Source organism: Electrophorus electricus, chromosome 2 (genome assembly GCF_013358815.1).
Source record: "Electrophorus electricus isolate fEleEle1 chromosome 2, fEleEle1.pri, whole genome shotgun sequence".
In the NCBI taxonomy this organism is placed as follows: domain Eukaryota; kingdom Metazoa; phylum Chordata; class Actinopteri; order Gymnotiformes; family Gymnotidae; genus Electrophorus; species Electrophorus electricus.
Window position 1 is genome coordinate 1,168,231 of NC_049536.1, and position 15,352 is coordinate 1,183,582.

At 37.9% G+C, this 15,352-nt stretch overlaps 1 long non-coding RNA gene and 2 gene segments (V, D, J or C); 1 reads left to right on the plus strand and 2 right to left on the minus strand.

Moving 5' to 3' along the window:
* Positions 1 to 753: 753 nt before the first annotated feature.
* LOC118240972 lies at positions 754 to 10,879 on the minus strand. Its single transcript, XR_004775742.1, has 3 exons — positions 10,790 to 10,879; positions 1,583 to 1,643; positions 754 to 922 (listed from the first exon to the last, which is right to left on the minus strand). It is a non-coding gene; the product is annotated as an uncharacterized LOC118240972 (long non-coding RNA).
* LOC118240962 lies at positions 2,003 to 2,605 on the minus strand. The segment is given in 2 exon segments: positions 2,003 to 2,325; positions 2,494 to 2,605. Coding segments are annotated over 2 exon segments (360 nt in total).
* Positions 10,880 to 11,546: 667 nt separating the features above from the next.
* LOC118240826 lies at positions 11,547 to 14,863 on the plus strand. The segment is given in 4 exon segments: positions 11,547 to 11,957; positions 12,133 to 12,192; positions 13,612 to 13,919; positions 14,858 to 14,863. Coding segments are annotated over 4 exon segments (423 nt in total).
* Positions 14,864 to 15,352: the final 489 nt, after the last annotated feature.

Below are 15,352 nucleotides of genomic sequence, written 5' to 3' on the forward strand. Positions count from 1 at the left end.
TGAGTCACGTGGTTTGGCCCACCGCATGCAGGGGAATTACGTTTGTTGTCACGCCCCCTACATGATGGCACGCACCTGTACGGGGTTCACGTTGAGTGTATGTCTGTTTATTTAAAGCCCTGTCAGTGTGGGCCTCATGGTTGGTCATTGTTAGTGTTAGTGTAATGTTAGTGTCAATGAGTGTGTAGCCGCTGTTAGTATAACCCAACGTTTGTACCATTTTATGTTGTCTTTGTTGTTTGTGTGTTCCTGTCTATTAGTGTTATTATGTGTGAGTGCCACGCGTGTCCTTTATGTTTCATGTCATTAAATGTTTCACATCGTCAAGGGAGTCTGTGCGTCCTGCTCAACGCCATGATAGCAAATACATGAATGAATGAATGAATGAACAGTCACATACTAGAACACTTCTGTCCATTTCAGTGAGTTTGTAGGTATTTTATTATTTCTCTATTAGCAGGAGAGCAGAGTGGTGCAGTGGAAGTGTGCTGGGACCATAACCCAGAGGTTGATGGATCACAACCATCCTCTGACAATATCCTATACTAAAATAAAACTACATTAACTCCCTAAGTGATAACACAGAGAAAATAACCCAGGGCCCAAACACAACGGCAGCCCTTCCCTGCTTTCCAGAGCACACACAAATACATACACACTATATACAAATTTACAACAGTGGCCAAGTTAGAGGGATCAAACAAGCTCAGAATCAGAGCAAGTGGGAAAAGAAGCCAAGCACTGAATCAAATATCAAAACTATCACTCGAACAACCAGATGTCCAAAATATCATCTTTCTCTTTCTTCTTCCTCCAAAACACTTCCTTATATCCCTCCTCCAGGCAGGGCCTTGTTTCAGGGCTGGACAGTGAGTATGAAGATCTGTAGAGGAACTTTGGACTGGGTCTTGGGTAACTGGAACTGGAGAGAACAGAGCTTCACACACATACATATGACACAGGGGGACACAGGACGTAACTACTGTCTCATGCTCTTCACCTGCAGGTCATGAGCATTAATGTGACTGTCCCCACTTTTACATCTTAATGAGTTAAATGTAAATGTTGTGATAATCTTGTGTCCCTCAGTGTGGAGGTGCAGGTGTATCCAGTACAGTTCAGAAGCAGCCCTTCACTCTCTGTTCTGTAATGGTGATTTAGATCAGTGGATGTGTGGAAGCACATGAACAGACAGCACTCCAGTTGTCTGGTAGATGTGGGGACTCTTTAGGAGGAAGGATTTCCTGTCTGCTGGTGTTTTGGTCCTCCTGGGCTAAAATTTATTTATTTATTTCAACGTCAGTAAAATATTAATCATATGAAACTAATAATACATTATTTGTGTTGAAATTATGTTCCTTCCTTCTTAGCATAGCAAAACTTTAGTTTGTGTAAATGGTAAATATTGTGACTTTTTCCCTGGAGAGAAATTCCCAGGATGATGGACTCAGCTACACTACACAGTAATTCTAGATTGTCACCCTTTGTCCCATCATCACCTGAAATTATCCAGAAATGAACATAGCAGGACTTTAAAATAACTCTTTTATTCTAAAAAGAGGGAAGAATTAACTTCACATACCAGTTGCTGTCTGGACAGTTTAACACAGTATTTCCTCAGCAGCTTTTCCAGGATCTCCAGGCTAAAAACAGCAGTAAAATGATTAAAAGAATCAAGAGTAACTCAGACCAGTTCACTAGGTAGTGATCACCTGTCCTTATACACCACAGTGATGTTCATATATTACTGCCTTTGTCCAGAACCTGAGTGTGGAAGCAGGACGTTATCAGGGGTTGGTTTAAAGGAAAGATGTTAATCTGCTACATATGTAGTGATGTAAGTATCTATTACACAATGATGACAATTTAAAAGAGCAAACGGTTCAGTACTGTAGTGTTTTGGAGTTGATGATTTGAGTTGAGTGCAGATTTAGCAGCTATTCAGCTGATCTCAGATCAGTCTGTGTTTGAGTCAGAGCAGTTCCTCTACAGCTGAGGGAGGTTTTTGTACAGCATTCTAACACTGTGTGAATGGAGTGTAACCCTGCTGACAGTAGTAATCTCCTGCATCTTCAGCCTGGACTCCAGTGATTTTTAGAGTAAATTCTGTACCAGACCCACTACCACTGAATCGATCTGGAACTCCAGTCTGACGGTTTGATGCATAATAGATCAGGAGTATAGGAGCTTCTCCAGGTTTCTGTAGGTACCAGTGGAGATAATTGCTAACACTCTCACTGGCCCTGCAGCTGATAGTAACAGTCTGTCCTGCTGTAAGAGACTGAGATCCTGGAGTCTGAGTCAGGATTATTTCCCCAAATGATTCTAAAAAAATGATCACATACATAATAACATTTAAATTTGGATGAATTTTAAATAAATAAAATCCAAATTAAAAATATTGTAACTCTGAAAATTAAAATTGCAGCAAATAAACATGAACATCCAAAACCAAGTAAAAATGAAAACTAAACTTATTTCAGTTTGTCTCACCCTGAGTGAGGAGTCCCAGTGTCCCCAGCAGTAGAATGAGTGACATCATCATTGTGCTGTGTGTCAGTGTGTGTTAAAGGACTGAACACTCTCTGATCACCACTACAGCTCTTAAAGTGTGTGGAGCAGTGAAGCAGCTCACATATGCAAACAGGACAACTGACATTTCACCTCACAGCACTAGTTTGTACGTCTGATTCACTTTATCAAATAAATGAAAGAATCTCTCCTCTTCTCTCCTCTTCTCTCTCTCCTCTTAGAGCTCTCAGTAATCCTCTCTTATGTGCTGCACTCTCACATTCAGTCATGATTTTTCTACACTTGGTTTTCCTGACATTGAAGATCATGTTGGTATTGATGACACCTGTGTTATGTCTGCATCAGTAGAACATTTAGAAAAGACAGTATGTAATGTCTACATTCAATAGCACTATGGACACGTGGTAGTGGAATTGGAACTCTCCTTTTTACTAGGTCATTCACCCAAGCTATGTGAATATAGATAGCAGCAAGTTTAAGCAATACACATTTCTTCCCACCTTATTAAGAAAGTCTTAGAAATTACAGTTCTCTAACTTTTTTTTTTTCTAGAGGTAGAGGGTAGACGGCATCTGACCCTGAGCCAGTTTAGGGGAATATTCTGCCCCATAACAGAACAGGCCCCCTATAGCAGACAGTACTCTGGGTCTCAGAGTATCAAGTACAAAACTGCAGCCCTGATGTGGAGTATTACAGTAGGTCAGCAAAACTGTGTCTAACCTCTGCTGGACACTGGTGGAGGAGGACTTGGAGGATCTCAGTGCAAACTTGCACAAACCTTTCGGCAGCTGAGTGAATGTTTCAAGTTTCAAGTTTGAAATTTGGTTTATTCTTCCCACAGGCCATTCGGGCCCTGAATCAGGGAAACTGATAAACTGTGGGGACCACCACCACCATGTAGCATAACTGTATATATATAGATATTCTATTACCACCATGTAACATAACTGTATAACTGTATATATATATATATATATATATATATATATATATATATATATATATATATATATATATATATATATTCAATTACCCTGTAACACAACTGTAACTATGTTATGTTATTATACAAAACGGATCTGTACATTCTGTACATTGTGTACATATATACACAACCATATACTTTGTAAATTGTGTATATAATCATATTATACATATATTGTACATACATTGTTAATATATTTTGTACATACATAGAATATATATATTTCTCTTTGCATATATATATTTCACGTATATAGAATATCTATGCACCCCTGTTTTCTTTCCTCAGTTTGGGCAGAGCACTCTAAACCATTTCCCTGCGAGTTATACTGTGTATGACTATGTATGTGACAAATAAACCAAACTTGAACTTGAACTTGTGTACATATGTGTGTGTCACTATAATGTCAGAGGTTTTTGAATGACAGCTTCATTAGAATGTATCACTATGGGTGACTTGTGGATGAGGCACTAAACTCAGTGAGTGGTAAGCTGGACTGTGGATGTCTCAGAGGTGCAGGAGGCAGTTCTGACCAGTGCAGGAGAACAGAATGCAGCAGCTCTGTCTGTATTCTGTTCTGTGTCCTGGCATTTCTGTTACTTCCACTGAAATAAAGCTTCATTTTGGACATTGTCTGCTCTTTTATAACTGATAAACATCTTTAATAATGTTACCAGACAGTTCTTGGTAATGGGACAAGCAGGAATGATTACTACTTTAAACAAATATAACGCTTTTACCCTGTGATTCAACTTTCGGTGCTTTGTTGTAAACTTCATTTTTATGCATATTTTCCAACTTCAAGTTGAATGGTTAATGATTTTAAGCATATCAGGTGATGTGTATTTGTGTAATGAGGGAGGGTGTGGGCTAAGGAGATCAACACCCTATAAGAAGCTGTGCATAATTATTAGGCAGCTTCTTTTCCTCATGCAAAAAGGGGACAAAAAAGAGATTTATCTGACTCTGAAACATCAAAAATTGTAAAAAGTATTCGAGACGGATGCAGCACTCTTAAACTTGCTAAGATATTGGGGCATGACCACAGAACTGTCAAACATTTTGTTGCAAATAGTCAACAGGTTCACAAGAAACATGTTGAGAAAAAAGATTCAAATTAAAGATTAGAGAAGAATCAAATGTGAAGCGACCAGCAACCCATTATCCTCCAGTACTGTCATATTCCAGACCTGCAACCTACCTGGAGTGCCCAGAAGTACAAAATGTTCAATACTCAGAGATATGACCGAGTGAAATGTCACATAACGTCAAGAATGTCAATAATGTCAAGACTGGGCCAAGAAATATCTGAAGATATCTGATATCTGATTTTTCAAAGGTTTTATGGACTGATAAGATGGGAATGACTCTTGACAGATCAGTTGGATGGACCCCTGGCTGGATTAGTATTGGGCACAGAGCTTGACTTCGACTCAGACCCCAGCATTGTGGAGGTGAGGTACTGCTATGGGCTGGTATTTTTAAAGATGAGCTAGCTGGACCATTTCTGGTTGAAGATGGATGCAAAATCATCTCCCAAACCTAAGGCCAGCCTTTCGAAGACACTTTCTACAAGCAGTGGTAAAGGGAAAAATCTGCATCTTTCAAGGAGACCATGATTTTTATGCAGATGTAACGGCACCCCGGTCTGTTCCATGTGGACAAACAGGAGAGCCAAATATTAGAGGGATAACGTGGACAGTACAAGGGGTTGAAAGACTTTTATAGTAATTACACTGTTATTAGAGGGAACAAACTTGCTGGAGTTCTGTAAAATAATAATTGTAATTGTCTTACATTGTTCAGGGTGGCCAACTGACTGTGTAGGTAACTACTCGAGTTAATGCATATGTGTAGGTAACTACTAGAGTTAATGTATATGTGTAGATAACTACTAGAGTTAATGCATATGTGTAGGTAACTACTAGAGTTAATGTATATGTGTAGATAACTACTAGAGTTAATGTATATGTGTAGGTAACTACTAGAGTTAATGTATATGTGTAGATAACTACTAGAGTTAATGCATATGTGTAGATAACTACTAGAGTTAATGTATATGTGTAGATAACTACTAAGGTTAATGCATATGTGTAGATAACTACTAGAGTTAATGAATATGTGTAGGTAACTACTAGAGTTAATGTATATGTGTAGGTAACTACTAGAATTAATGCATATGTGTAGATAACTACTAGAGTTAATGTATATGTGTAGATAACTACTAAGGTTAATGCATATGTGTAGGTAACTACTAGAGTTAATGTATATGTGTAGATAACTACTAGAGTTAATGTATATGTGTAGATAACTACTAGAGTTAATGCATATGTGTAGGTAACTACTAGAGTTAATGTATATTTGTAGATAAATACTAGAGTTAATGTATATGTGTAGATAACTACAAGAGTTAGTGCATATGTGTAGATAACTACTAGAGTTAATGTATATGTGTAGGTAACTACTAGAGTTAATGTATATGTGTAGATAACTACTAGAGTTAATGTATATGTGTAGATAACTACTAGAGTTAATGCATATGTGTAGATAACTACTAGAGTTAATGTATATGTGTAGATAACTACTAAGGTTAATGCATATGTGTAGATAACTACTAGAGTTAATGCATATGTGTAGGTAACTACTAGAGTTAATGTATATGTGTAGATAACTACTAGAGTTAATGTATATGTGTAGATAACTACTAGAGTTAATGCATATGTGTAGATGTAGATATATTTACTATAATAAGGTAACGGGAGTTTGGCTTCAAAGCATGTACTTGTTTTGTTCAGCGGTTGTAAGGGGACAAGTCAAGCGTAGTGCCCCGAATTGAGGGGGAGATGTAGTTTTGGTTCACGTTATTGGAGCAGGTAATTTTCCAAATAGAAAGGAGGAAGATAAAATTGTGACTACTGGCTCTGTTTGGATATGGGTATATTTTATTTTAATAAGAGAATATTTATATAATGGGAAAATGTTTTAAATTTAAATGTTTTGAACCATAGGGGAGAGATATTATGAATTCTAGATTATGAAGTATCTAGAATTGTTCGTTCTAAGGGGCAAAGATTAAATATAAGGAGTGGCGTTGGAATGCAAGGGAGAGATTGAATGCCATAATTGGATGTACGTTAAGTTGCCTTATTTGGGTATAATTCTTTGTTGGCCTGGATGACTGATTTTTTTTTTTTTCTCTATGGTTTTTTTGGATTTTTTTTTTTAATTTTTTTGTCTGCTTATGGCATCATGCCCCTCTCACTGGACTTTTTGAATAAATCTCCATCATTGGCACACTTACTACCGGAATCATTTTGACTGATAGACTTACAGTCCTGAAGATGTTCAGAGGAGGCTGCAGTGTCTCGGCCAAAGAAAGTAGGTGAAACCAACTGACTAGCTACAAATGAGGCTGCACTGTGGCTCAGCAAGGGTTTAACAGAGTCCTCTACAAATATATCTGACACTGAAATTGGCCTCTCACAAACAGTGCCATCCTCTCTGATGGTTGAAAGTACTGCACACAGCAGAGCACACTCACAGATTCAATGAGTTTAACAGGTGAGGAAGCCTGTCCCTCTCTTGAAAATGAGTCCTGTATCCCATGGAGCAACCCCAAAACCTTCTTCTGCATGGTTCTGTAAATACTCAGGGGAGCAGAGAAGGAACCCTTTTGTTTTGGGCTTGGTCCAATTACAGTGCTAGCATTCTCAGACATGGCAGCTGAACTCTATGAAACACCTTCAGTTTCCTTCTTCAGCTTTTCTTCTTCACTGAGACCTGCTTCTATCCCACGTGCAATAACAACTGTTGGATACAGCGAGATAGCAGATTTTGTGACTGATCACAATGGTTGCACACAAAATCCCAAACTCTGGTCGTTGTATTTGGCTATTAGGGAAAGATGGATGTGTGTGTATATGTGTTCCAGGTACACTGCCAGGATTTCTACCCTGTTTGAGACTCCGCCCCGTACCTTGCCGGGTTTTCCAGGCAACTGTATCAGCTATTTAAAAGTCCTTCCCACAATAGAGGGAGAGAGAGAGAAAGGAGACTGTGTGTTAGTTTGGAGTTTGTTTGGTTGTGATTGAAAATTTGTATGTTTTGTGTATGACCTTGTTTTTCTCCATTTTTGAACTTTGGCTTCACCCCTCCTGCTTCGTTAGCTGTGTATATATACATATATGTAGATTGTGTAAAGAGTGTAAATATTGTTTGTTTGGTACTTTGGTGTTGGACACTGGTGGTAGGGAGTGACTGCCATTTTTGTTGGGTGTGGGTTTTCTCTCTGTTTATGTATCAGAGAGTTAGGAAAGTCTTTTGCATGTTTCTGCTATTATTAGGATTAGTTAGTGTGTAGTTTTATTTCATTAGTGTCGGTTTTGGTTATTATTTTGGCCTGGGTCACTCCTGAGGGAATTGCACCAATAAGATTATTTGTAAATGATAACCTCTACAATACACTAAAAAAAGCTTCCATTTGTGTTTCTGTTTGTTTTGTTGCTGTTCCTTTTTTTCACAAATTCTATTACATTAGCCATTTGCACTTCTTTTAGCTTGATACGGCCTCACAGCCTAGACGGGGTCGTAACATTGGCGTATACTTCATCAAAGTCATCCATTCCCAGGAAACATGTTACCCATGTTTAGCACATATATGCTTAAACCCCATTCTCGTGTACCATATCATAATGAATAATATAGAACTGAAGGTCAGATAATGATCATACTCACTGCTCATATTTATGACTTCTCCCAACGTTCAGACGGCTCAGACCCCTACTGGGTCTTCTGAGCAGTTTGTCCCACAGGGTCTGGTGCTCCCAGATCACATCTATATCTATCTATCTATCTATCTATCTATCTATCTATCTATCTATCTATCTATATATATATATATATATATATATATATATATATATATATATATATATATATAAATTGTTCCATAGGTAGGATAGACTGGATGGATATATATTCTTCACATAAAATTAATTCGGTTGTAATATGTTGGACCAGTTATCGTTAAAAAAAAAGTACTATTAAATAACACATTAACAAGCTTCTTTATACAACAACTGATCTTTATATTCTCATTCATGTTCAGACATTCTTGCATCAAGCCTGTAATTCAGATACGAGTTTGTCTGTATTCTCAGTAAAACCCATTTAATAATGTGCAATGTACCCAATAAATGTCCATTCTATAGGCCCAGCTTACCAGATATGTGCAGCATCCTGAACATTTATGGTGTTATGATCTTCCCAATAGTCGAGAGAACAGTTTTAAATGTGAGACCCTTCTGAAACAGATTAACAATTTTTCCACGACCACAGGATGTGTCTTTTGACATGGTTGTTTAACAAATGAGAAGCTACTCACTGCATCAGTTAGGGTTAAATAACTTGTTGCCAGCTGAACCATAATCACCCACACAGTAATTAGCCAATGGGAGGCTCTTACCTATTTGCTTAGTTAAATACAGGTGGTGACCTTTTTTTTTTTTGTCCAGGCAGTGTATATGGAGTTTTAAGCATTCCTCATTTGTATATGTATTAGCGTTGATGTAAACAAGGACATTGTTGGAAAAATACTTTTAAATTCAAACAATCCATGGTTTTCAAACGTATTTCATTCTTAAAAATCTACTCCTCAAAATAATTGATTTGAGTGAGTAACGGTGCTTTTGTTATTTTTGCAGTGGTGCTTTTGTTATTTTTGCAGTGTGGTGGGTAGCATTTAGCTCGTATAGTTCCATACTTTTACAACTCAACAGTTGTTTCACACAATAGGACATGAAATAAATTCCTATCTGCTGTTAGAAGTGAATTTAGTCTGATTAAATGATCAGATTTCAAAAGTGGCCTCTATTGGCGGTAACTGCTGAGTGACACGAGCCTTTATGTAGAGCACAGCGCTTGTGACGTCATCGAACAATGACGTCACTCAAACGCTGGCGATAAAGACTTTTATGTTTTTGTTCTACAATAGGCAGAGGCACAGGCAGAGAAGCAAAGACTGCAACAACTGTGTTATACTCCTGCCTCTTCATTTGCAGCTCTAACTCACGCAGCCATACCAGTAAGTGAGGGTCTTCCAGTTTGGATGGAGACTCCTCTGATTCTACGCCCAACTCTGACTGTGGTTCATCCCCACCACTAGCCTCTGCTGAAGGTGGAGATGTCACTGGTTGAGCTGGAACCCAGGGACCTCATTTCTTTATGGCAGGATACCCTCCACTACCGATACTTCCTAAAAAACAGCCTTCACCGCCACCTCAAGGTATCGCCACATCAGGGTATCGCCACATCAAAGAAATCCTCTGTAGTGTGAAGTGTTACAACACCTATCAAACACCTCCAAATTAGAGCAGAGTGAGAATTCCACTATTGTGAAAGCATCCATCCTAACACAACAGCCAACAGTAAACTCACACCCCCTGGACAAAGTGAAAAAATGCCAGACAAAGCACACAAACAAAAAAGGGATGAGCCCTTAATTTCTGTTATGACCCAGTCCAGGTAGGGTCTGTGACAGAAATCAGCAAATGCAGAGTTGCGCTTAAATGTCAAATGCAACTGAGTGTGAATGATGGATATGTGAGTTTAGTTTACTCGTATTTTGCACTTCTAGGTATCAGCATTGATCCCTGTATTCTACAGTATTCTAGTTCATTGGTATATTGGACTCTAACCTACTGTACTGTACTTGGATATATTCTATGAGTAAATGACAAAGCGCTTTTGTAAGTCGCTCTGGATAAGAGCGTCTGCTAAATGCCGTAAATGTAAATGTAAATGTAAATGTAAATGATATAAGAGTGTAATACAATAGGCACAAATAACACCAGACAGACTTCAGGTGGGTCAACAATGAAAATGGTAAATCAGCAAACAAAAATAAAGAAACTGACTGACCAAAGTGGAACTGCATAACCTAACGAAAACAAAATGAGAAAACCAAAACACATACACATTTTCCTATCTCCCTCACCAGACACAAAACAGAGACAAACCCAAAACTGCAAAACAAACAGCACCCCACCCTACACCTGGTGTGAAGTGACACAAGTGAACACAAACTATATGCACTAGAATATAGACACTGTATACACTATATACACTAGATATAATGGCAACAGAACAAGCAGAAGGCCAAAGCGAATCTCAATGTGGAAGTAGACTAACAGGGTCAGAGCACAGAACACTCAGAACAGCAAAGAACAAACACACAAGTGAAAGCACAAGATTGAGCATGAAACTTCCTAATACCGTCTTCAGGACCCTTTTATACCCATAGGAAGGGAAGACGTGGCACGTGGGTGACGTCATCGCCAGGTATGTGGACGTCAGGGTCTTCAGCTGTCTGAGAGGATTAAGGACTCAGTGAGGAACCGGAAGGTCTCAGTGGGGAGGAATCAGATACACTGATCCTGGATCAGATCATGCACATGGATAATCTGTTTAATCCACTGAAGCCTTAGGGCATTGTCTCTGTTTTTGCATATTTTCTTAAATTCAGTTTAAAGGTTCTTAATTATAATTACATTTAGTTATTTTTGAACAAAAATATAATATTTTCAATTTATGATATTCTTACTTATCAAGTTCCTAGTACAATTACTGCAATCTGGACTTTCAGATTATTGTAGTGCTTTCTCAAGAACCAGTGGAGGGCAGCCTCACATTGTTCAATGCATCTTAAATTTTGTTTGTTTACAGTGTCACTCTCTGTGACTGTTGTTTTTGTTGATTCTTTGGTTTCATATTTGTTTGTATTGAAGATGCTGCCAAACAAAATCAAGGCAGTAAATAAATCAATATTTTATTGGATCATTACTTGGTTATATAGTTGAATTTCACAGTAAAGTTAACAGGGCCGTTCAGATAGAATCTTTACTTTTCTCAGCATTGATTATTGGTTTTGTAAAGTTATATTGACACGTCCCAAAAAATAACTCTCAAAACGTTATTTTACAATAAAATATTTTTTTAACATTTTAGTGAACAGATATTTAGATAATACAAATTAAAACTAATTTTAATATTCAAAAAACGAACCAAAGGAAAAATATATGGGCTGCAAGAAATTGATTTATTTTTAGTCTTTCTAATGCCTAGATATTTCCCTGCATATTTTAACAATTAAAAATTGTAGCAGTTAATTATTGTTTTGTAAAAGGCTTTCTAAAGGTCAGAGTGAGCGGCTTCTTTACAGCAGGAGGTTTTTGTACGACCACTGAGCGAGTTTGTATCACTGTGGAGCACTTTTGGTGGCGGCACAAAACTCTCAGTTGGACGTGAGTATCTTTCACTGCTTATCCAAAAGTTCGTATTTTCTGAAATAATAATCGATATGTTTGATCTTTGATAATGATGGAGACTTAAAACATGTTGCGGTTGCATTTCTTGTGCTTTACGGTGCAACAGGTGTTACGAGGTAATTTATCTAATAATATAATGTATGTTTGTATTTTGTTTAATTATTTTAAAAATCTGAAAAGCGTTTGGCTAAGTTTATGAGTTTTCTAAAGCATTAATGTCGAAGCTCCATATTACGCGGTATATAGTGGAGAGAGCGGCGTGTTTAGATCAGGAGGTTTTTGTTCGGACAGTAAACGAGATTGTAGCTCTGTGGTGGACTTTCGGTGGCGGAACAAAACTATCAGTTGGACGTAAGTAGACTTTAAGTTTTCTTCACAATTAATCCACGTTGTCTAAGCACGTCAATATGCCCCATGGTTCTGTAAACCACCCGTAATCTTTTGTAGACTAATTGTGGCTTTTTTAAGTATCTTCCTATATAATAACCGTTGCTATGTCGTTAGCAATATCGACTTTTTAATTTATACCGATGGAAAGTTTCTTAAGTGTCGTTCAGTAGTAAAAACATACATGTTTCAGAAATATCTCTCAACAAGCCTTCATCTGCTTGCTGGGTTCATTTTAAAAGGTAGTAATATTGGTGCATGATTGGATTTTATCGGTGCAGTTCACTTATACCGTAATACTCGCATACTGAAGATCAAAACGTTAGCTGTTACAAATACTCAAGTTCTTATATTGTACATCTAGAACACAATAATGTATGTCTTTAGATAAATTATCTTGACCTGGATGTTGCCTTAAACGTTGTTATTAGCGTACAAGAATATGAAAAATATCTCTAAAAACACAATTTTTGTAATCAATTGCTGTGATTCTACAGAGTCTACATATATCTAACGCATGAACAATAACGATATAAGTCTGAAATAGTTTAAAGGGAGCACCGAATTCAGTTTCATACACACAGTTTTAGAGGGACAAAACTCTTGTATTTAAGTTACTTTCACTCCTTACTCAAAATTAATTTAGTTTCTGTCTTTGTTTTTCTATCTTTATTTCTAATTGTATATTGCATGTATGTAGTATCTTTAATAACTTCTTTCATTACAAAAAAGAAAAGAAAAACAAGCGTCTTTGGGGTTGTATCGTTCACTAACTCTGAAGCTAAACTACGGCGCTGTAAAGAGAGGAGACGGCAGTGTGTTTAGAGCAGGTTTATGTACGGACCTTAAACTAAGTTAGTGTGTAGGACACTGGACGTAAGAAGAACTTCACTTTTTATTCCCAGTAAATCACAGTTTTAAGTAGGTATTGTTTGTAATAAAGGTCTCTTTATTAAAGCGCATTAAAGGTGAATTTATTAGCGCGTTTATCCTAACCGTTACAGTGTTGTTACAGCTTTTAGTGTAAATCGAACCTCATTTTTATCGTTTTTTTTTATCAAAAGCATAAATGTTTCAGCAAAATCCCTCATCAAACATTTATTCTGCCTACTGGATTAATTTTCATTAGTATAAGTGTTTGTCCCTGACTGGAGGTTGTCGATGCAAAGCACTTTAACCGTCATACTCGCATACTGAACAATCACCGTCTGTTAAATATACTTCCATTTTAATTCATGTATGATTAGAAATTATATTGATTTAAATGGTTCATAAATTAAATATACTGCCAGGGCTTTAATGCCAATGAAAAATTATATTGTTGATCTAAAACATTTAACGGTTCTTGCCTGTCTGAGCTGTAGACCGTGTTGTGTCTCCTAGGTGACGCCCCGCCCACCCTCACGGTCCTGCCCCCCTCCAGTGTACAGCTGCAGCAGGAGAAGGTCACACTCGTGTGTCTGGCCAACAAGGGCTTCCCCTCAGACTGGAAGCTGAGCTGGAAGGTGGCTGGTAGCAGCTGGAGCTCGGGGGTGAGCCAGAGCTCCGGGCTTCTGCAGAAGGACGGCCTCTACAGCTGGAGCAGCACCCTGACCCTCCAGAAGGAGGAGTGGCTGAAGAAGACAGTGACCTGTGAGGCCACCAAGGACTCCCAGTCTCCTGTCACACAGACACTGAGTAGAGAGCAGTGTGCTGAGGAGTGAAACTCCCACATGTGTACTGAAGTGTTCTCCTCTCACTCATTAATGTGCTGTCTTTTAGATAGTCTGTGTTTATTACTCAAATGTTCCTGTTTATTGTTCAAAATGAAATAAAGAAATTTGAATAAATGTTATAGTCTCTTAATTAGAACATTTCCCACAACATTACTCATAACAATAAATACCTTTAAAGTCTACATTTCTATACAGTAGAAACACTAATGTGTGATGAGGTATAGGATTAAACTTTGATAAACCTGCCATTTCATCAATCATAATAAAGAAGGAAGCAGGAAGCCAGATATTATGGAAGCAAAAAATAAGATATTTCCACGTTTTATTCACTACAAACTGTAACATGAGTAAGTCGGTGTATTTTAGGAACATCAGGGGCTGGAGGACAAACCATCTTTGGCCCTTTCACTATATCACAATATTATCATTTTTAGATCATTTATGCCTGAAACTAATCCCATCATGCTTTATATCACTCTGTTGCGCAAGCTGGGCTGTTTTTCAATAAAATACTCTCATTAAAATATTTCTGCCTGAAACTAACCCCCTTTAGCACTTGTCTGTTTAAAATAAAGCTTTGACCTAATGTATTAAGTGTAATAACAAAGAACTGCTTAATATTTGGTACATTTTTTTTATTATTAATTGAGTCACACGGTGCTATTATGACACAGCCTGGTTTATCACACAGTGTTACTGAACTAAATGTGTATTGCTCTAAGTTACCCTGTACAGGTTTAACATACATACACCCCACTCACCTGATATCCACCCCGACTCTGTGTGTGGGAGTGCGTGTGTGTGAGTGCGTGTGTGTGTGTTACTGAACTAAAGGTTTGCTGCTCTAAGACACTGGAAACCTGGACACAGTGCTGCTCTGTTCTGGGTGTCAGAAATCTGCTTTGCCTGTACAGGTTTAACAAACGTACACCACACTCACCTCATACACAGCCCAACTCAGTGTGTGTGTGTGTGTGTGTGTGTGTGTGTGTGTGTGTGTGTGTGTGTGTGTGTGTGTGTGTGTGTGTTGTGGGGGCGGCAGAGGGCGTAGAGCGAGCCATGCGCTTGTGTGAGAGAGAGAATTTTACTGAAAGATTTCAGTCAGTTTAGTAAAAAGTCATTGTTTCAGTTGGTGGCATTAAGTCATCTTGTTGTGTAGTAAGTTTATTTAAGTAAGTGCAGTGAGGTTATTTAACTTCACCCCCTAAAGATCTTCACTCTTTACCTTTACTTGTTAATAAAGATTTAGAATGGACATGAAAAGTATGTGTTGGTAGAAATGTTTCACAGTAGCTGAGAATAATCAGATGAAGGCACAGACATGGTGATTAGTGCTTTAGTGTGTGCTTACATCACCTCTAAACAGGACAGAATCTCCTGAAGATGACTGATACTGATTTAGCAGTCAT